The 21339-nt window shown below is 41.9% G+C and overlaps 2 protein-coding genes across 3 annotated transcripts; one reads left to right on the forward strand and one right to left on the reverse strand.

Moving 5' to 3' along the window:
* Positions 1–86: 86 nt before the first annotated feature.
* HNRNPH2 (heterogeneous nuclear ribonucleoprotein H2) lies at positions 87–6401 on the reverse strand. Of its 2 annotated transcripts, XM_055122792.1 has the most exons (3): positions 6243–6362; positions 4277–4308; positions 87–2292 (listed from the first exon to the last, which is right to left on the reverse strand). In XM_055122792.1, exon 3 carries the CDS (start codon positions 2237–2239, stop codon positions 890–892), a length of 1350 nt encoding a protein of 449 aa, XP_054978767.1. In that variant the 5' UTR covers positions 2240–2292; positions 4277–4308; positions 6243–6362; the 3' UTR covers positions 87–889. The 2 variants fall into 2 exon arrangements, with proteins under 2 accessions (XP_054978767.1, XP_004611719.1); XM_004611662.2 differs by lacking the exon at positions 4277–4308 and having other exon boundaries at positions 6243–6401.
* A 209-nt stretch (positions 6402–6610) lies between these two features.
* On the forward strand, positions 6611–18931 carry GLA (galactosidase alpha). Its single transcript, XM_004611690.2, has 7 exons — positions 6611–6850; positions 10311–10485; positions 12317–12494; positions 13630–13721; positions 16276–16437; positions 17275–17472; positions 18499–18931. Exons 1-7 carry the CDS (start codon positions 6657–6659, stop codon positions 18769–18771), a joined length of 1272 nt encoding a protein of 423 aa, XP_004611747.2. The 5' UTR covers positions 6611–6656; the 3' UTR covers positions 18772–18931.
* Positions 18932–21339: the final 2408 nt, after the last annotated feature.

The following is a 21339-nucleotide window of genomic DNA, read 5'->3' on the forward strand; positions in this document are numbered from 1 at the left end:
TCAACAGCACAACAGCACAGAATTGTATAAAAGACACCACACCGTGCTCATATGCTAGAACGTAAGAAAAATCAAGCTGAGAAAGGTTCTTTTTCCAGTTTTTAAAAGGAAGATTTATTTAACAAGTTTCACTCAGTACAATACATCTAATGGAAATCACAATACAAGGAAAGATTTAAATCAAAGGTTCAGAATTTCATACAAACAATACAGCCAAATTCCTAAAGTGTTGGTATTACATCTCAAAATTATCCCAGTTCTTTTTTTAAAAGAAAAGAAGTGTACACTCACGTGCCTTATAGGTTATTAAACCAAAAATCTATAATTAACAAACATGCCAAATGTTTTCACTTTGAATCGTAGACACAGCTCCTATATTTTGAGTTTTACAGAAAAGCATGTTTCTCAACATGCATCCAAAGTTTTTAATGTATTGTGGTATAAGAGCAACATTTAACATAAGTAAAACTGCTTTAACCTAAATACGCTTACTGCTTAGGTACACTCCTACAACATAACTAACTTGAGGAAAGCTGAAAGCTGTTTTAACAGTTATGGTCAATACTGAACTTTGTTATTACATCCTAGATGAATGTTTCATTGTTCAAAATTACTGAGCTTGAAGTTTTAAAACAATCTGACTTCCACTTTACAGTAAGCATGAATTACAAGCCTGAATGCAAAACTTAATATTTGTTTTTTTTAAAAAAAAGAGAAAGAAAGGAAGAAAGAAGGAAAGAAAGAAAGACTGACCAAGAGTGATCAGATTCAATTAAACTTCCCATTTAACAATCATACTGGATATACTAGACATCTCTCCCATTCTATTCAATTCCTAGAAATGCACAACTTCTATCTCTATAGTAGTTGCTCGGTGTTCCTGATCTATCTAAGCAAGGTTGGACTGATAGTCACTGGAGTTTTCCTGCAGAACTTGGTCATAGCCACTCATACTGCTTTGACCACCGTAACCACCGCCATAGCCACCACTCAGCTGCTGGCTAGCAGGACCGCCATAACTAGATTGGTTGGACAAGCCCATCCCCCCCATCATTTGGCTACCATAAGCTCCACCACTTGCCCCTGCTGTAGAATTCAAAAACAGTTCTACATAGCTGTGATCATAAGCACCACCGCTTGTGCCTGCAGTCGAATTCAGGAAGAGCTCAACATATCTATGTTGCATATTAGCTTTGTCTTTTGCCATAGCTGCCACAGCATCCTCATGAGTAGCAAATTCAACATCGGCCTCCCCGGTAACTCTGCCATCAGGTCCAATTTCAATGTGTACTCTCATGGGGTTAAGAGGGGAGAAAAAATTGTAAATATCATTCTCAGTGGCTCTGTAAGGTAATCCCCTCATGTGTACACAGTGCCCGGTGGTGCTCTGGAAACTGGACCCACCATCTCCATATCTATGATCAGACATTCCTGAAAAGCAGTAATTGAGGTCTCTTCCGAATCTATCGGACCCAAAGCCATACCCATCGTTATAGCCACCATAGTCGTCATAGCCTCCATACCCTCCACCATATGCACCCCGCCTCATTCTTTCGAAGCCTGCCCCTCTACCAATGCTATTATACCCTCTGCCAGCTCCCGGTCTATCGTAGGGGCCCGGTCGCTGCATAGCCATGAGCTTTCGAGGGGGATCATAATGGGTTCGAACTTCAGCTCTGCTACTCTTGAAAATTTCAATGTACCTGTGCCCTATTCTTTCCTTGTGTTTCTTTAAGGCCTTTTCTGCTATCTCCTGGGAAGCAAATTGCACAAAGGCCTCCCCTGTGCTCCGCCCCTGAAAGTCCACTGGCAGTGTCATCCCATTTGGCACAATTTCCAACCCTGAAAAGAACTGAACAATTTCTTCCTTGCTACAGCCAAAGGGGAGTCCTCTAAGGCGGACGAAGCCATCATTGGCAGTATCAGGACTATTCGGACCTGTATGCTTCAACACCCAATCCATTTCAACACTATTCGACTTGAATACTTCAACATATCTATGTCCCATGGTTTCTCTGTCCTTCTTCAAAGCCAATTTCACTTCATCTTCTGATTCCAGTTCAACAAATGCTTCACCACTGGGTCTGCCTTCCCTGGTGTAGATGAATCGAATACCTGATGTACCATTCTGGATTTTGCAATCGGAGAAGAAGCGCATAACTTCATCGGCTGAGCAGGACCAGGGTAGGCCCCTGACCTTCACCACGAACCCCTCCCGGCCTTCTGTGCTCAGCATCATGTTGACTGTTGGGCTCCCGGTGGCAAGCTGGGCTTAATGCAATTTCAGGATGGCTGAAAAGAAATAAAGGGTGACTGTCATGGATAATGTTCACAACAAGAGAAAAAATTAACGTCCAAATTTGATTATGCTGACGATGATTTTTCTTTGAAAGACAGTCAAATAAATAAGACTATCACGCCAGGGGCTGGGCTCACGCTTCACATATGTGTGGCCCTGGGTTTTATCATAGGCATCATATACCAAGTAAATTCTGTACCAAATTTCTGAAATATTCATTCATTCCTGTATTTTATACCTATTATGTTGGATAACCTTAATGCTGATTACTTTTGGCTGGCAGGATTATAAAAAAAAAATTCAGGGATTTTTTTTTCTTTTTCTGTAAGTTCTAGGTATTCTTACCAACCATGTATCAACATTTTAAAAAGGCATAAAAAGGTAACAGCAAAATCAATGAAACACATCAATAAAAGATATTCTCCCTTGAACATGTTTATTGCTTGCTTGTCTGTTTCTTTGCTTGCTATTTCTCCTCTGGAGAAGCCTGTGTTCTCTAGAGCACATACTTCTCTCTCCCTTCACATCTTTCTAAATAAGTTTTAATAAAAACTATCTTCCTCTGCCAAATCAAAAGAAAGTATGGTGCTTGCCTTGTAGGTAGCCAAACCAGATTTGATTCCCAGCCCTCCAAATGGTCCCCAAAACCCCCATCAGGAGTAATCCCTGAGCACAGAACCAGGAGTAAGTCCTGAGCACTGCCGGATGTGGCCCAAAAGCAAAACAGAAAGATGGCTATATATGATTATATAAAACAAAGAGTTCACTACATCAAATGATTAAATGGAATTAAGAGATAATATACTTGAAAAGATATCTGCAATAAATTGATATCCCTCTTACATAAAGATTGCATATAAACTGACAAAAATCAGGGAAATATTAAAGGCTAAGAGATACAAGGTGGAAAGACCTATGGGAAATTCACCCATTCATTTTAAAGTGTTTGGCTGAAAGTTTCAGTATTCAGGTCTGGCATACAAAGATCAAGAAGGCCAGAAAGAGCTTATGGTTATACAGCAACACTGTACATCTTTACTAAAGACATAGGGCAAATAAACATTATCCCTGCTATGACATAATTCTGTGCAGGGACGGAAGGTGTCATAAAACAGGGATTGGTTGATCAGCCCTATCAGCAGTAAAACAATGAGATAAAACAACTAACCTAGTTCAGAGATCCATAAATAGATTTATTAAATGAGGGAACATAAAACACGAGGAAAAGCAAGAGATAAGGTTGGCAGGCTTAGCAAGGTAGGGACCAGATCCCAAATGCATCATCTGAGAGACAAACTCAAAGGGCCTTTTAAGGTTTTAAGTGAGGGGGAGGGGAAGGGAGTGATGTCATGGAAGCCTTTCAGAAAGATCACCCAGGCAACAATATGGCACTGTTAGAACCCTAGTCTCTTAGAAATATGTTTAGGGATTCACCTAAAACATCAGCAAGATTTTAAAAGAAAAAGATGTGATCTTTCAAACACATTCAAAACAAGGGGTATCTGGGGTATCTGTGGGACTTGAGAGATTAAATACAGAGAGAAACACATCAAGGATACAGGGCAGGGGTCTAGGAAATGTCCAAATGTCATCCGTTACAAAAGTGAACGTTAAAACTAGAATTATTCACCATTTTTCACCCATGGAGAGAGTGAAATTAAGGAGAACATCAATGCTGATGTTCAGATTTGGCAAGCTAATATACCCTAGAGGAGCAAAAAGTCCAATAATATTTCTGGAAAGCAATTTGAAGTCTGTATCACACTTTTGGACAGAAAACTGACTTCAGGTATTTGTTCAAAGGATATGATCTGAAATCCCAACATTTGGAAAGCTATATGTTCTTTGAAAGGCATACTAAGTTAGAATGTTAGACAAGTAAAATAACATGAAAAATTACTTATGCTATAATCTTAAGTGATTCAAAATTCAGCTATATAATCTCAACTATGTAAAAATAGATGTTTTATTACATACCCTTTGACCCTGCCAGAATTCCTTCCAGGGTCCTGGTCAACAAAAATACAAAAGTTTATTGTAGCACTTTAGTAATGGTAGAAACTTAGAAATAGCAGAAACTTAGAAACTTAACTACCTATTAATTGGGGGGTGCATAATGAATTATAGTTTATTATACTTTATCCTTAAAATGTAATATGAAACTCTTCCATTGACAGTCTTTTTAAGCCATTAGTGCAAATTTTTTAAAAAGTGTAATATTCTGTAGTTAAGATCTAGGGAAGACCTAGGAAGATTTCCAAAACATCTGAAATGAAATTATGTAAGAAGGAAGGAAATTAGCATCCTACACTTTCTCTGCAACTCATGATTATTATTTATGGTAGTTAGTGTGGCCCTAACATTTATGAGGTTTTTACCAAATAATAAAATGAAAACACAGCCAAAATTATGTAAGAAAGTCCTATTCATTTTAAAATGTAACCAAGCAGGCATATATTTATGCAAACATACAATATAAGATATGAAATCATGATATAAATTGTTTTTGTAAAAAGAAGTGGGGTGCCACTTTTTACTGTGCACACTTCTATGTAGCTTTAATTTTTTAGCTTTCCAAACACTAATTTTAGCACAAGTATATTTTTCTCTATAGTTTTATTTTAGGCACTGTGGTTTACAATACTGTTAATGGCAGGGTTTCATACCATAATTTTTTTTTAAATCATTGAAACTGTAATTTAGAAGTGTTAGAAATAAATGTTAAATGGAGCACGGTCCCAACAATTTAACTTTTTAAAAATGTTGATGCACTCTTCATTCTGTATACAGAACGTTATTACTTTTAGTTCAAAGACAGCTGAAACTCTTGCTTTTGGGGGTGCAGCTGAGCAAAACGTACAAAACAGTTCTGTACGTGGATGGTTTGTTTATTAGATTTCTGAGTACTGGGGTCTTCTGGAGAGAAAGTACAGTGTATTAACGGCCAGAAAAACTACACTTGAGTTAATTCAGCATTTACTAATGACGATTATGTGCTCCTGGCCCCGCGGCATCTGCAGCGGATAACAATCTCCCTGGCCATCTGTAGGCCCAAGTCACAGATTTACAGGCTCTCTCCGTGCTTTATCTCTTTGATGGCCAGGCGCCCATCTGCAGCGCCCGGGGGCCTTCCCACCCACTCCGTTGTGGCCCGGGGCGGTTCTGCTCCTTGACTGCATCTCTAACCCTGGGAAAGCAACGCGAGTTGTTGCTTCCCTTGAGTAGAACTCTGAAGTACAACGGCATTTGTGAGCGGAGAATTTGTCTCTTTTTTTTTTCGGTGTGTTGATACGCATACTTTTTACACATCAGAATACCGAGTGGTTATCGCCGGGTGGTGAATTACGCATGTTTAAAAAAAAAAAACAAAAACGCTCGCATAGGGCTATTTTTTTGGAATGTTGCAAATTAAACACGTAGTTGCTGCTTCTCAGCGCCACCCCCCCGCCCCCGCAAAGAAACCATCATCAATTATTCAATGGCGAATAAAACGTTCAACTTCGTGAAAATATTCCTCGGGGGGAGGGGGGGCGCCTCTCTTTGTCAGCCACGCAGCATCTGCCTCGAAATGAGTCTCCAGATGAGAGTTGACTGGGTACCTCTCTCTGGCCGCCTTGGATGCAAAGATCGGTACTCAGACCACAGTTCGGGGATGTGTTTATTCGCATCCAGGGCTGTGGTTGGCAAACGTTTCTCGGCTTACGGTTCCGGTCAAGGGTGCCCCACGGCCCGCCCAGCTACACAGATAAGCGCAAACACATTCCCAGTCACGAACGTCCACCATTTCCCCACCAGGCGCAGCAACGGCGCTTCCCGGCACTGAGGGGGAGGGGGAGCGGGGGAGGGGGAAGCAGGCAACGGAAAAGGCGGAGGCGGCCCCCGAACCCCGTTTTCGTCGTCTACATCATCACCCCGGCTCCCCCGTGCCCGTTTCCGCACCCACCTCTACAGATAGCGGATAATTCTCCTCCTTCTTCCCTCAAACGGCTATAGCGAGACGGTAGACGACGACCAGAACTACTTCTGCTCACGTAAGCGCTGGATCACGTGAGCATCTACGTCATGTGAGATCTGGGTCACGTGAGCCAGCCTAGATTTTTTAAAATTCTAGATCACAAAGGTGCCGCACTTCCTTCTGGTAAAGCATTAGGGTGGGCTGTTGTCCAGGAAGAAGGGCTGTGATTGGCTGCCGGGAAGCCCTGTGCCCGCTCATTGGCCCGGCTCTGGGGAACCCGTCCCAGTTACCTGAGAAACAATGACGTCATCATTGAGTAACTCGGCAGCTGATTGGCCCGCCCATAAACTTAAAAGGCTAGCTCTTGCCCGCGGAAAGCAGTACTGCGACACTGTTTGCACAATGAGGCTGGAAGGAGGAGTTGGGAGGCCGGTCTGCGCGTTGACGCTGCGCTTCGCAGTCCTGCTTCTCTGGGGCGTCTTGGGGGCCAGGGCCCTGGACAATGGTTTGGCGAAAACCCCGACCATGGGCTGGTTGCACTGGGAGCGGTTCATGTGCAACGTGAACTGTCGAGATGAGCCAGATGCATGTATCAGGTATCCAGAGTTGTCGGGCACTCTCTTCTCTCTCGGGAGGGCTGGAGAGCCGGGGGTCGGGTTGGTGGTGCTGTCTGAGGGACGCCCCCCCCACCCCGCCCCGCAGAAAACCAGCCCGAAAATCCAAGATTTCTCCTCGTAAGCCTTTTCGGGTGGAAGACCCACGAGCGATTTCCACTTTTCTGTGTCTGGCTGCCTAGCTCAGGAGAGTTTTCATTTTACCTCCCAGTGCCTTTCGGATTCGTCTTGTAAACTTGCTCTGCTTCTGGCAGGTACTGGGAGCGAGCACGGCGAGACGGCGATTTGGAGAACTAGGGGTCACGAGTTTCTTGTCTGTAACTCGAGAGAGTCTAGATTCCTCATGTTTTCTGGGATCGTCGCCCCCGATCCCCGCACGCCAGCCCCTCGATCGTGGTCTCTGGCTAGAAGGTTGTTGGAGCTGAATAACTTTTTAAGATGAAAGACGAAGGTGTGAGGCGAGATAAAAACAGGCGTCCAATATGTCAGGTCCACACATTCTTTCTCTGTCGATTGGAATAACAACTCTTACCTCACACAGCTGCTTCAGAAGGATCTGTAAAACAGTTCCTTATGCAGGTGAACGTTCCACGAGGTAACCCGTTTCACAGTGCAGTGCTTGACCCTTCAATTCAGCATGTGGATCAAATGGTCTTAATTGGAGATCTATGGGGAAAAATCAAATCAAAGTGTGTGATTTTCTGGAGAAGAATCTGTTAGTTTGGCCAGAGGTTCAAAGGAACGTGTTACCCATCAAAAGCTAAGAATCTGATAGCTTGAGGCCAGGAATGTGGCCCAGTGATAGAATTTGTTTATCTGGAAATTAAAATCAGGTTCCTTTTAAAATGAGATCTATGTCACGAGACACTGAAGTCAGCCTGCCTGGATTCAGAGTCTAGCTCATCCTTAGTGTGACCTTGGGAAAATGAATTTTACTATATAAATGTAAGCTGAGTAGAGTACCTAACATAGAATAAGAGCCTCATAAATGGAAGTTATGTATACCATAATTTATTTACACAGTCTCCTGGTAGCTATTTAGGCTTTTTTTATTTTTCATTATGAGCAGAGCTGTACCGATCATGCTCGTATATCATCTGATTCTTTTCCCAAAAGTCTAATTACTGGGTTCAGAGTGTTTTGTTGTATCCTCTTCCAACGTTTTACAAATGTAAATACAGTGTGAGAATGGTTGTTTCCCCATACCCTGCACGTTTGTTATTCGTTTAAAACTGCCATTTTGATAGACTGTACTTTATTACACACATATATATAACATGTTTAAGTTTTAACAAAACAGAAGGTCCAAGATAAATTCGTAGTCTCTTAAGATTCTTATTTTTTAGTATCATAAAATGACTAAAATAGGGAGACTTTTAGTTTGGGTAACAATGTTCCTACATTGCTACTTTTTAATCTTAGTGTTAACATTTTAAAATCCTTGTTTAGGTAACATGGTTACAATAGTGTTAACTTTTGTTATACAAAATTATCTAACACTTCACTTCCAAAGTGCCCAATACCTCCCACTACTGTTCTAAAGTCACTTCTATTTGTACATTGTATTGTATTTTTCATTTATTTGATTACTAATAAGGTTGAACATCTTTTCCTATCTTAAATTGGCTATTAGCATAGTTAATTCTATGGATTTCCTGTTTCTGCTCCCTGGTTTTCTGTTGGGGTGTTACTTTCTTATGGTCAGATGTTGTGAATGTGATGTCCTTACTCTATGTTGGTTTTGATACCTATAAATCAGGCACTTTATTTTATGATTCCTAGCTCTGGAGTCATACTCTGAAAGTTCTTTTCTACCTGACGGTTTTATAATCTCTTAGATTTTCTGCTAATATTCTTGTGTTTAAATATTTTGCCTGCCTGGACATTATTCTCTTATAAGGGATGCCACATTTTCTTTTAACTTTTAAAAAATGTACTGTAGGCTCAGAGCTATAGTACAGAGGATACGGCATTTGCCTTGCACACGGCCACGATCCCTGACACCTCATATGGTCCCCTAAGCCCACCAAGAGTGATCCCTGACCATAGAGCCAGGAGTAAGCTCTCAGCATTGTCAGGTGTGGCCCAAAAACCAAAAATTAAAAATATACCACATCTGGACAGGAGAGATAGTACAGGGTTTAAGGGCTAAGGTGCCTGTAGACAATACTCATTCGATCCCCAGCATTGCACATGGTCCCCCAGAAACTGCCACGAGTAATCCATGAGCACCACTGAAGGTGGCCTAAGCCCCTTAGCCCTCAAAAGAGAATTACTATATTTTTCTGTTTCTTTTCAGTTGTTCTTGTGAATAATAATTATTATTCTGTTTATTATTATTTGTTTAATTATTAATTATTAGAACAAGTATTTATTTTAACAAATAAGTGATCTTAATAATTATTTATTAATTAACAATGACCATTATATAACAATATTGTATTGGTATTATTAATAATGATGATTATTAATATTATGATATAATTATTAACATTGCATATATTATTGGTTATTTGAGAAATTATTATCAAATAATTTATTTATTATTATTATTCAGCCAATAATCTGTTTGTTTATCTGAGAAGGCCACATCCAGGTGTGCTCAGAGGCTACTCCCAGTTTTCCTCTGGGATCATTCTCTGCAGTGCTCCAGTGATCATGTGATGCCGGGAATCAAACCCAGGCCTCCTGCATGCAGAGCATGTATTTAGACCATTGAGCTATCTCTCAGGTCCATTGAATGGTATCTTTTTCTGAAAATTGGTTATTGTTGATACCCAAGAAAGTTGTTGAGTATATTATCTTTCTTTGCTAAACATTTTTTCTTCATTCTAATGATAGCCTTTTAAAATTGTTATAGTGTTATAAATAATTATAATACTTTTTATTTTTTTTTTGTTTTGGGGTCATATCCCATGCTTATGACTTAGTTTGGGCTCTTTTCCTTAGGGATCACTCCTGGTGCTCACGGAACTATATGGGGTGCTGGGGATTAAACCTGGGTCAGCCACATGTAATGCAAGCAAGCACCTTACCCACTGCAATATCTGTCAGACCCTCTGTCATGCATAAAACACCAGAATGACCACTTTCTTCCTTCATTGTCTCGAGGTCCCTCCCAATATCACCCCCACCTTTGATAATTCCTGTTCTATAAACCACTTCTCAGGTTTCTACTAACCTTTTTATTTCATGTATTACTCATTTATGTTTTAATTGTTTAAGGGTCCTTAGGATGAAAGTATGAAGAGGGGAGGAGAGGGAAAAATACAATGACCTGGTCTTTTTTACCTTATGATAGTTATACTTACTACTAAACTCTTAATGGGTTGGCGGGCGGGGGGGGGCGGGGGAGGGAGAAAATGTTACGTTTAAAGTGCCTAATAAACAGGGGTATTCAACCAATTGTTTAGTGAATTTTAATAATTGCAATCTCCTTCAGTGAGGAGCTTTTTATGAAGATGGCAGATATCATGGTTTCAGATGGCTGGAAAGACGCCGGTTATGAGTACGTCTGCATTGATGACTGTTGGATGGCGCTTGGAAGAGATGCAAAGGGCAGACTTAGGGCAGACCCTACCCGCTTTCCTCGAGGGATCCCCCACCTGGCTAATTATGTGAGTTTACAGATAATTCTTTGTCCTTCAGGAAACTCTAAGCTCTTCTGTACCAAAGTTTATTTAGAAACAGAATGGTTACTGTTATCTAAAACCTTAGAATTGCTGCTGTTATCTGACCTTATCAGGTAGAGTTTCGTCAGGCTTATCAGGTAAACCTTTTGTCCCATCAGCAGAGAAATATTTTGTAATACCTCGTGAGAGCCATCTTAGACAAGATATTTTGCTGAAATAACTAAATTACCTAGGAGGAAAAGAAACTTGGTTTTTGACATATATGTATATAATTTGTATATAAACTGTGAGCAGATATTTGCAATTATAATATAAACCATTCTTCTTTGTTATATACTATACTGTAGTCTCTACTAATACAGCTTCATTTTATAATCAGGGGCTATAAATGAAAATTATAGAAGAAGGACTATACTCTAATACATTTTTTTTGGTTTTTGGGTCACACCCGGCGATGCACAGGGGTTACTCCTGGCTCTGCACTCAGGAATCACCCCTGGCGGCGCTCAGGGGACCATATGGGATGCTGGGAATCAAATCTGAGTCGGCCGCATGCAAGGCAAACACCCTACCGGCTGTGCTATTGCTCCAGCGCCTCTAATACAGTTTTTAGAAGAGTCATAAAACCCGACACTAGTGAAAGGTGACATAGTCTACTCAACACCGTCACTTGGGAAAGAACCAAGCTCAATCAGACCTAAACAAGTTGGGATTTATTGCCATGTCACAAAGAAAGGTGGGTCAGTAGGTGGAAAATTACCCAGAGGATAGGGCCAGAAATATAGTATAGAGGAGAAGGCGCTTGCCTTGCACACAGCTGACCCAGCTTTGATCCCCAGCACTGCATATGGTCCTCCAAGCACCCCCTGGAGTGATCCCTTAGTAACAGAGCCAGGAGTAAGCCCTGAGTACTGGGGGGTATGGCCCAAAGCAAAACAAAAAATTACTAAAAGGAAATATCAAGAGGATGGGAGGTTCTTGCTGAAGGCAGACTGAGAACTTTCACGCATCAAGGAACCTGATCAGACATCAAAGACCTGAGGTTGGCTTAGCAAGATTCTGGCTAAACAGGATATAGAAGATTAAGGTTGGAGGCAAGAGTATGGTGGGTCGGGTTCTTGCTTCGCACAGAATTGACCTAGGTTCAATCCCTGGCTTTTCTCAGCCCTCCAAAAGTTATTTGTGAGCATAGAGCCAGGAGTAATTTCTGAGCACAGCCAGATGTGGCCCATAGAGCAAAAAAAAAAGTCAGGTTAAAGCCAAGGCCTCATTGACGTGAGGACTCTGAGGAGCCTAACCAATATTTTTTCTAGGAGAGAATCCTTACAGTTACACGTGTCATTACCCTAGTAAAGCGACTTTGAAGATCACATCCCAAGAAGATTGGAGTGGCTAGTAGCTTTCTCTTCAGTTTAGGACTAAAGTTTTGATGTATAATATGAAGCAGGTCAGCAGAATTTGAAATTTGTTCTTTGTCTTCCATCAAACTCTCTGGATAATTTGCAGAGCGTGGGAAGGCTTGATATCAGATGAAGTGTATTTGTCTGTACTCACAGCCTGGAGCATACAGTTTTATTTTCTGTTGTTTGTTTGGGGGCCACACCCAGTGGTGCTCAAGGATTATTCCTGGCTCTGTACTCAAGAATCTCTCGGAGGGGGGAGGGGGGCTGTGGGAACCATATGGGATGCTAGGAATTGAACCTAGATCGGCCCATGCAAGGCAAGCACCCTACCCTCTGTACTGTCTCTCTCGTCCGGTTTTCTTTCTGATTCACATTTGCCTTTTGGTCACCGTGACTCTTTATTCTCATTTCAGGTCCATAGCAAAGGACTGAAGCTAGGGATTTATGCAGATGTCGGAAATAAAACCTGTGCTGGCTTCCCGGGGAGTTTTGGATTCTATGACATTGATGCCCAGACCTTTGCTGACTGGGGAGTGGATCTGCTAAAATTTGATGGTTGTTACTGTGACAGTGTGGAACATGTGGCCGATGGTATGTTTCATTAGAGAGTTAACCATGAACAAAGGGAAGAATTTTGAGGCAAAGGAAACAGAGAGCACCCAAAATACTTTTTTCACATTTTTCAATACCCAGTCACAGTATTATAATTATTCTTTAGTGGGGAGAAATTTGGGGCCACACCCAGCAATACACAGAGACTACTCACAGATTTTTTTTTCTTTTGTTTTGGGTCACACCCAGTGATGCTCAGTGATTACTCCTGGCTCTGAGCTCAGGAATTACTCCTGACGGTGCTTGGCAGACCATATGGGATGCTGGAAATTGAAGCCGGGTCAGCTGTGTGCAAGGCAAACACCCTACTGCTGTGCTATTGCCCCAGCCCCGAGACTACTCACAGATTAGTGCTAAGGAGTCATTCCTGGATGTGCTCTGGATTAAATATGGGTCTCCGGCATGCAGAGCATGTGCTCAACTTGTTGAGCTATCTCTCTCCCCTCTAGGAAGAATATTTTTTCGTTTTCAGTGTTTTTATTTTTTGTTATAGTCTGAGTATCATGGTTATACTAATGTGAATGTTTATGGTATAGACAGATAGTTACTGCACTGCACCACCACAAAAATGCACAGGAGCCTCATCTTCTGTCCTTATGTCACCTCTGCTCTTCATCTTCATTGCCCTGCCCCATCACAGACTCTTTGTAAGCTGAGTTTTGTAATCCAAGGTTAAGGGTTTGCCATTTTTTGATCATGTCTTTAGGAATAAATCTTAATGGGCCTGATCTGTTTCCTACCTCTTCTTTTATTCATTTATGCATGCCTAACCATAATTAATATTGTACATTTAATTCAAGAGGGCTCTTAGAGTTCATTGCAAACAAGAGTTGTTACTGTCTATAATATCACTTGGGAAAGCATCTAGACTGTCCACAGAGAAAGGAACAGCTTTATTCCTGCCTTCCCTCAATCGATCTATTCTACCTCCTTAGAACAATCCCAGCAGTCTGGGAGGAACTAGACACAATTAACACATAAAGCAGCTGCCTGTTTAGACTATCAGCTTCAAATATAGTGATGGCTCTTTCAGGCAGACTTTTTTTTTAAAACATAGAGCCCCAACTGGAAATTCACTTTGTTCTCTTATTATGCCTAATGTTTTCTCATGCAGGTTATAAGCTCATGTCCTTGGCCCTGAACAAAACTGGCAGAAGTATTGTGTATTCCTGTGAGTGGCCCCTTTATACGTGGCCCTTTCAACGGGTGAGTTAAAGAGCCCCAAATCCAATAGAACCTTGCTGATGGATTTTCAGAACTTGAAAACAGGAGACAAACACCTGCAAGAAGTCCAGCCCTACCTAATAGTCTCATCGTACAATGTTCCCAAGATCCAAGAACTTATTTCTCAAGTGCTGTGTTTGGAGTCTAAGCCAGCGTTTCCCAACCTTTATGACTGTATCCCCTTCTGAACTTATTTCCTGACCTTATTTCCTAGTCTGTACTATGTCCCTTTTTTTACACGGTTATCACCTATAGACTCCATGCGCTATCCTGAGGGCCCTCAAAGGACACACATGATCCCCGGTTGAGAAATGACTTGTCGAAACCAGTGGTTTTGAATCCTTTCTTCAACTAATAGAAATCACTGGTCTGAGGGACCTAGTTTCTTAAACTGTGGGTCATGTCCTCATATGGGGTAACAGAATATGGGGGTTGCAAACAATTTTACAAACAGTAAATGGTTTCTGAACGTGCAACCAAAAATCCATTCAAAAATCCCACACATGACGAATCTAAGGTGTTTCTGTCAGCACTCAACCGTGGCATTTCTCAGCCAAAAAGGTGTTGCGGGGCCCGTGAGAGAGTACAGTGGGTCGGGCACTTGCCTTGCACGGAGCCAACCCAGGTTTGATCACCAGCACCCATATGGTCCTCTGAGCCCTACCAAGAGTGATCGCTGAGCGCAGAGCCAGGAATCAGTCCTAAGCGCAGCTAGTGATGGTTCACCCCCACCCCCAAAATGGTATTGCAAGTGGACAAGTCTAAGAAGCCCTGGTCTAAGATGCTGTCACCTGGGAAGTCATCTTTTCTTTTTCTCTCTGATTCACCATTGCCATCCTTTCCACCAAGGCCCATGGATGAGGTCCTGGATTCAATCCCCAGAGCCATAAGTCTCCAAACCCTCAGCCAGCCCACTTTCCATCTCTACTGCGACATCTTCGAGTCAGTATTGACTCTTACCCAGCCTGCGCTAATAGCCTGATGAATCCACTATACTTTAATACTTCTAAAAGCTCTGATGCTTCCATTCTCGCCAGAACCCCATCCTTTACCCAAATAGAATCCCTCCCACTTCTCGGCTTAAATCTCTTAAGTGGATTCCCATTGCACTTGGGATGAAGCTAAACATCTTACCCTGACTGATTTTCTTTCTGTTAAAGCCTGTTGCTGACTTGTTCCCTGAGCCGTATTCTGGCCCCTCTTCACCCCCAATGTTTTTTTAAACGGCCTACTCCTTTTTAACATTGGGCTCGCAGATCAAATGCCACATATTTATTTATTTATTCATTTATTTATTTTTTTATTTTTATTTTTATTTTTTTGCTTTTTGGGTCACACCTGGCAATGCACAGGGGTTACCTCCTGGCTTTGCACTCAGGAGTTAGTTACTCCTGGCGGTGCTCAGGGGACCATATGGGATGCTGGGAATCGAACCAGGGTCGGCCGAGTGCAAGGCAAACGCCCTACCCGCTGTGCTATTGCTCCAGCCCCAAATGCCACATATTTAGACATGTATTTTCTAACTCTACAAATAGCTCTCCATTCATTTATTCTTCATTACACTAACTTATTCAGCTTCCATCTAAGACCCCAGCACTCTCTGGAATTATTTGTTGACCTCCTGTCTTTCTTCCCCATTAGAATATCAGCTTCAGGAGATATTTTGTCTTTTCATCCTAGCACATGATTAAATGTGGAATAATTATGTAATCGCTGCAAAATACATTCCCCTCTTTCTTGGTATGTTAACTCTTAGATATCCCGCCTCCCTGACCCCAAACTCTTATTTGTTTCAGTCACAATTTACATGCATAGGATTTAGGTTGTCTTACATGCTTGATGAGTCCAATGAAATTTTGAAGACTTATTTATTTATTGAAATCATTTTAGCTATTTCTGTTTATGACAAAACATTTTCAGAGACTCAGTGGTAGTGCATGTGTGGGGCCCAGAGTGCAAGCGACCACACATGCCTCAACCAAATATGTGCCACAAACAAATATACTGGCCCCTGTACCACTGCTACCTTGACAAAAAAATGCATGTTCATTTTTTTTAAGTTTGCAAATACAGTGACATATGGGCAAGATTAAAATCCTCCATAAATATAATACCTTAACAGCCACTTGATAAATTTACATCCTAGTGTTGGAACCTGCCTTTAGACAGTTTCCTTTTAAGTTTTCTGGCCTATTTCTGAAGCAAGTTCACAATAATATCTTGTTTTGATAAGGATTTCAGCTATTCTTATGGAGACCTATAATCTATAAAGAGAAGGCTACAAAGTGCCTCCTTTAAATGTGACTTTTTCAGGGCCAGAGTGATAGCACAGTGGGCAGGGCTATTACCTTGCATGCCTGGGTTTGATCCCTGGCATCCCCCATATGGTCCACCCATGCACCGCCAGGAGTAATTCCTGAGTGCGCAGCCAGAAGTAACCCCTGAGTATTTCCAGGTGTGACCAAAAAAAAAAGTAAACATGACTTTTTCAAATCACAAAAATACCAAAAGGTTAATGAGTTCTCTGTTTTAACAGCCCAATTACACAGAAATTCGAAAGTATTGCAATCACTGGAGAAATTTTGCTGACATCTATGATTCTTGGCAAAGTATAAAGAGCGTCTTGGCCTGGACATCTTCTAACCAGGAGGAGATCGTTCATGTTGCGGGACCAGGGGGTTGGAATGACCCAGATATGGTAAGAACTTTAGCCTTCTTTGAGCACTTACGGTGGGGCTGTTTCAGAGGCAATATCAAAGTAAATCAGAAGGGAAAGTTCTGAGTCTAGGGAAATAGCTCAATGGGTTGAGCATATGCATTGCAAGTGGGAGGCCTGGATTCAGTCCCCAGAACCAAATGGTGGTGCCTGAGCACTGCCCACTAAGTCTCCCCTATAATCAAAAAAAACGGGGTGGGGGGGGAACTCCGAGGAGCATCCCCTTAGTGAGAATATTTGGAGTCGGGTATAATGGAAGGTGGTTTCAGTGTCTAGACACCTTTTAAGTTTTCGTTTTGGGGGGGGGGCGGTCAGAGGAGAGAGTCAAACCAGCATTGCTCCAAGGACCATGTGGTTCCTGGGAATCAAATCTGGAGTTCCTGTATGCAAAGCTTGCATTCCTGCCCATTGAGCTATGTCCCTGGCCCATATCTAGACAGAGGGTTTTATTTGTTTGTTTTGGGGGCCACACCTGGCAGTGCTCAGGGTTACTTCTTGCACCGCACTCAGGAATCCCTCTCCAAGAGGCTCAGGAGACCATATGGGATTGAACCTGGATTGGCCATGTACAAGGCATATGCTCTACCCACTGGACTACTGCTCTGGCCCCATGTAGATAGATTTTTCATTTGAAAAACTGTGATTTAGATAACATTTAAGAATGTTTTGTCAGGGCAGAGACATAGTACAAAGGTATGACTCTTACCTTGCATGCAGCCAGCCCCCGTGATACTGTACCCAAGCACTATGGTATGGCCCAATCTCCCCCCAAAATGAAAACTGAGTATTTTGTCTTATTTGAATTCTTTCTTTTCCTAGTTAGTGATTGGCAACTTTGGCCTTAGCTGGGACCAGCAGGTAACGCAGATGGCCCTGTGGGCTATCATGGCAGCTCCGTTACTAATGTCCAATGACCTCCGAACCATCAGTCCTCAAGCCAAAGCCCTCCTTCAGAATAAGGATGTAATAGCCATCAACCAGGACCCCTTGGGGAAGCAGGGGTACCAGCTTAGAACGGTATGGTAATTAATATTTATTTTATGGGGGAAAAGAATAAGAATTGACCATAAATATGCCATATTTTACCATATTAATGTCAAATTTTATGCCAAATATTCTGCAGAAAGTGGGGTGCAACTATGATGTAAGGCTTTTAATTATTCTGGTATTTCTACAAAACAAGGGAGCACCAATTTTATGGTGAAAGTTGTCTGACTTCTAGCATACAAATTATCCAAATCCTTATTTTGGAAGTATATTTTTAAGATGGCTTTGTACCCAAATCCCAAGATTCTTTTGCTCTTGTATCACTGTCTGTATCACTGTCATCCTGTTGTTCATTGATTTGCTCGAGCGGGTGCCAGTAACTTCTCCATTCGTCCTAGCCGTGAGATTTTAACAGCCTCTCGTTACTTGTCTTTTACCAACAATTGGAGGCTCTTTCGGGCTCTTTCAGGATCCCCTGACCCTCTTGCTCCTAAATCTTCTATATCTGAGGACATGCACTGATCTTGAATATATATTTTATATTTTATAATTATGATACTTGTATTGTTCGATAATTTCAAAGAGTCAAAGTGATCATAATGTATACATTTTGGTGATCATTAATGTATAAGACTGATTCTGAAACCTGCAACTGTGAATAAACCTATATAATTCTTTCCAGTTGAGCTTTAAACTGTGGTTTATAAGACTATTACAGCTTCTTAGCTTCAAAATGCACTTCCATACTACATGTACCACCAAATACAGTATCCTTCCTCCAGGCCAATGAATTCTGCTCCAACCTATCATCAGTTCTGCAGTCTAAGGGTCTGTTTTTTTTTTTAATTCGGAGTCTTTAATTCAAAGAATATGTATTTTATAATTGTGTTATCTCTATTGAGGTTCCTTTTGGTAGATTTCAGTACTTTCTTCCCAGAACATGATAGGATCATTTAAATTTTCCTTTAAGTGTTTAATAATTCAAAGAGTCAATAAAATGTTATCTTATTGCTAGTTATAATGGTTTCACACTTATTATCTTGGTTTGCTTTTTAGGAAGACAGCATTGAAGTCTGGGAACGCCCTCTCTCGAACTTAGCCTGGGCTGTGGCTATAATAAACCAACAGGAAATAGGTGGACCTCGATATTATAGCATCTTTATCAATTCCCTGGGTAAAGGACTGGCCTGTAATCCTGGCTGCTTCATCACACAACTCCTTCCTGTGAAGAAAAATGTTGGGTTTCATACATGGACCTCAGTGTTGAACACTCAGATAAATCCCACAGGCACGGTTTTGTTTCGGATAGAAAGTACACAGAACTATTAATTTAAAATCTATTGTTTCACCCCTTTTGTCATCTTTCCCTCTAGCTCCACTTTAGCTGTTTTCAATTTTCCAGTTGAAATACTTGCTGTATTAAATTGTGCCATTAATAATATGAACTAGAGGGAATTTTGCTTTGTGAAATAAATCAGAAAAAAATGCATGTGAACTGAGTAAATTGGGTTGCATAAATGATCCACAAATGATTGTATAAATGATGGCATTAGGTTTCTAGTGGTGATGATAATGTTTAAGACTGATCCTGAAGCCTGCAAATATGAATAAACCCAGAGAGTTCGTTCCAGTTGAGCTTTAAACTGAGGTTTACAGGACTGTATTACAGCTTCTCAACTTCAAAATACATTTCCATACTATGTGTACCACCAAACAGTATCCTTCCACCAGGACAATGAATTCCACTTCAACCTACTCCATCCATCCCCTTTGGCAACCTCAGCTCTGCAGCTTAAGGGTCTGGATTTTTAATTTTATTTTTTTTTTGCTTTTTGGGTCACACCCAGCAATGCATAGGGGTCACTCCTGACTCATGCACTCAGGAATCACTCCTGGCGGTGCTCAGGGGACCATATGGGATTCTGAGATTTGAACCCGGTCAGTCGCGTGCAAGGCAAACGCCCTACCCGCTGTGCTATCACTCCAGCCCCTAATAATTTTCATTTTTATGTCACATCTGGGGACTGAAACAATAGCACAGCAGGTAGGGCGCTTGCCTTGCATGCAGCCGACCCAGGTTTGATTCCTCCATCCCTCTTGGAGAGCCTGGCAAGCTACCCTTGCCATATTCGACATGCCAAAACAGTAACTAGAAGTCTCAAAACATTACTGGTGCCCGCTCGAGCAAATCGATGAACGGGACAGAAAGACAGTGCTATGTCACACCTGGCAGTCATCAGGGCTTACAGCTGTGTCCAAGGGATCCCTCCTGGCAGTGCTCAGGACACCCAGTGAGATGCCAGGGTCTTGAACCTGGGTCAGATGTGTGTAAGACAAGTGCCCTACCCACTATTGCTCCAGCCAGTATCTTTTCTTTTTCAATGTTGAGGTATCTGAAGAGAATATTTTGGGTAAAAGCTTTCTTAAAACTACAATAATATAGGTCCTATGCACTCGTCTGTTCTAGGTGTACTGAGTACCCTTAATCCTCACCAAAACACTACTTGGGCAAGGTGACCAGGACTTCACACAACTGCCTATTGAGGTGTCTGGGTAGTACAATCTCAATTCCCCCTATCCCCAGGTCTGTTTTCACAACTGGATTACAATAACCAATTAGAAATCTGGCAGATGGGCAAGGGGGGTGGGGGTGGGGGTGTGTAAATCTAGAATCAGAGGCAATCTCACATTACTATGTACTTGAGTTTTAAGCTAAACACAAATACTTTTTGGGCCACACAAGACATTCCTCAGGGGACCCTAGTTTCAGTATGCAAGGCACTAAACCTTCCAGCTCATTCCAACCCTACCAATCCAACTTTCAAATTTTGAGGGAGGGCTACTTTTAGGGCACACCTGGCAGTACTCAGGAGTTACTTTGTGTCCATGGGAGACCACATGGATATGCCAGATACTGAGGGTTGGCTGTGCACCTGCAATGCAAGCACCCTACCTGCTGCACTCATCACAGCTCAAGTGCCTTTGAGAAAGCCTCGGATTGGGCCAGAGCGATAGCACAGCGGGTAGGGCGTTTGCCTTGCATGCGGCCGACCTGGGTTCGATCCCTGGCATCCCATATGGTCCCGAGTACTGCCAGGAGTAATTCCTGAGTGAAAAGCCAGGAGTAACCCCTGTGCATCGCTGGGTGTGACCCAAAAACCAAAAAAAAAAAAAAGCCTCGGATCCCAGATGATGGCTTCAATCCTGAAGATGGGGGGGGGGGGAATCAGCACGACAGCCCCAGTGGCTCCTGTGTAGAATGCATGAGGGTAGAAACCCCTCACACCTATGGGGACACCAGTAACTCTGGAAGATGACTTCTGATCTGATAGGGCCAACTCTTCAAGGCTGTGATGTGACAGGAAAGTTCCAGCTAGGGTATAAGGGCAAGTGACTTCTAGAATTTTTCATTTCTGTCCCTACAGTTGGTGCTTTCAGTTCCCTCAACTTCACTATGCTCAGCCTTATGGAATGTTTGATTCCACAAGAGTAGGCAGTAACCACTCAATATAATTGCCTGTTATGTAAATACAAATTATCATGGAATTGAACTATTGTCAGCTAGATAAGAACTATTAGTCATGGCAAATCCTTTATCGATACATCTCGTTAAAACATGTTCCACCATTCCCAGCTATGTGCTGTTGAATCAAATTTGATACATATCCTGCTTAGATTCCACTAGGAAATATAATTCACTTTAAAGCATATTCTTTGCGACTTAACATTACCTTTTCCAACTTGTTTGGGGGGGGGTGTCACACTGATCTATACTCAGGTATTATTCCTGATGGGTTGGGGGCCATGTAGTGCCAGGGTCAGCTGAGTCCAAGACAAGCACCTTAGCCCGTCCTATCCCTCTCGCCCAAATCCGACAAATTTAAAACTTAAAGAGAC

Source organism: Sorex araneus, chromosome X (genome assembly GCF_027595985.1).
Source record: "Sorex araneus isolate mSorAra2 chromosome X, mSorAra2.pri, whole genome shotgun sequence".
In the NCBI taxonomy this organism is placed as follows: Eukaryota; Metazoa; Chordata; class Mammalia; order Eulipotyphla; family Soricidae; genus Sorex; species Sorex araneus.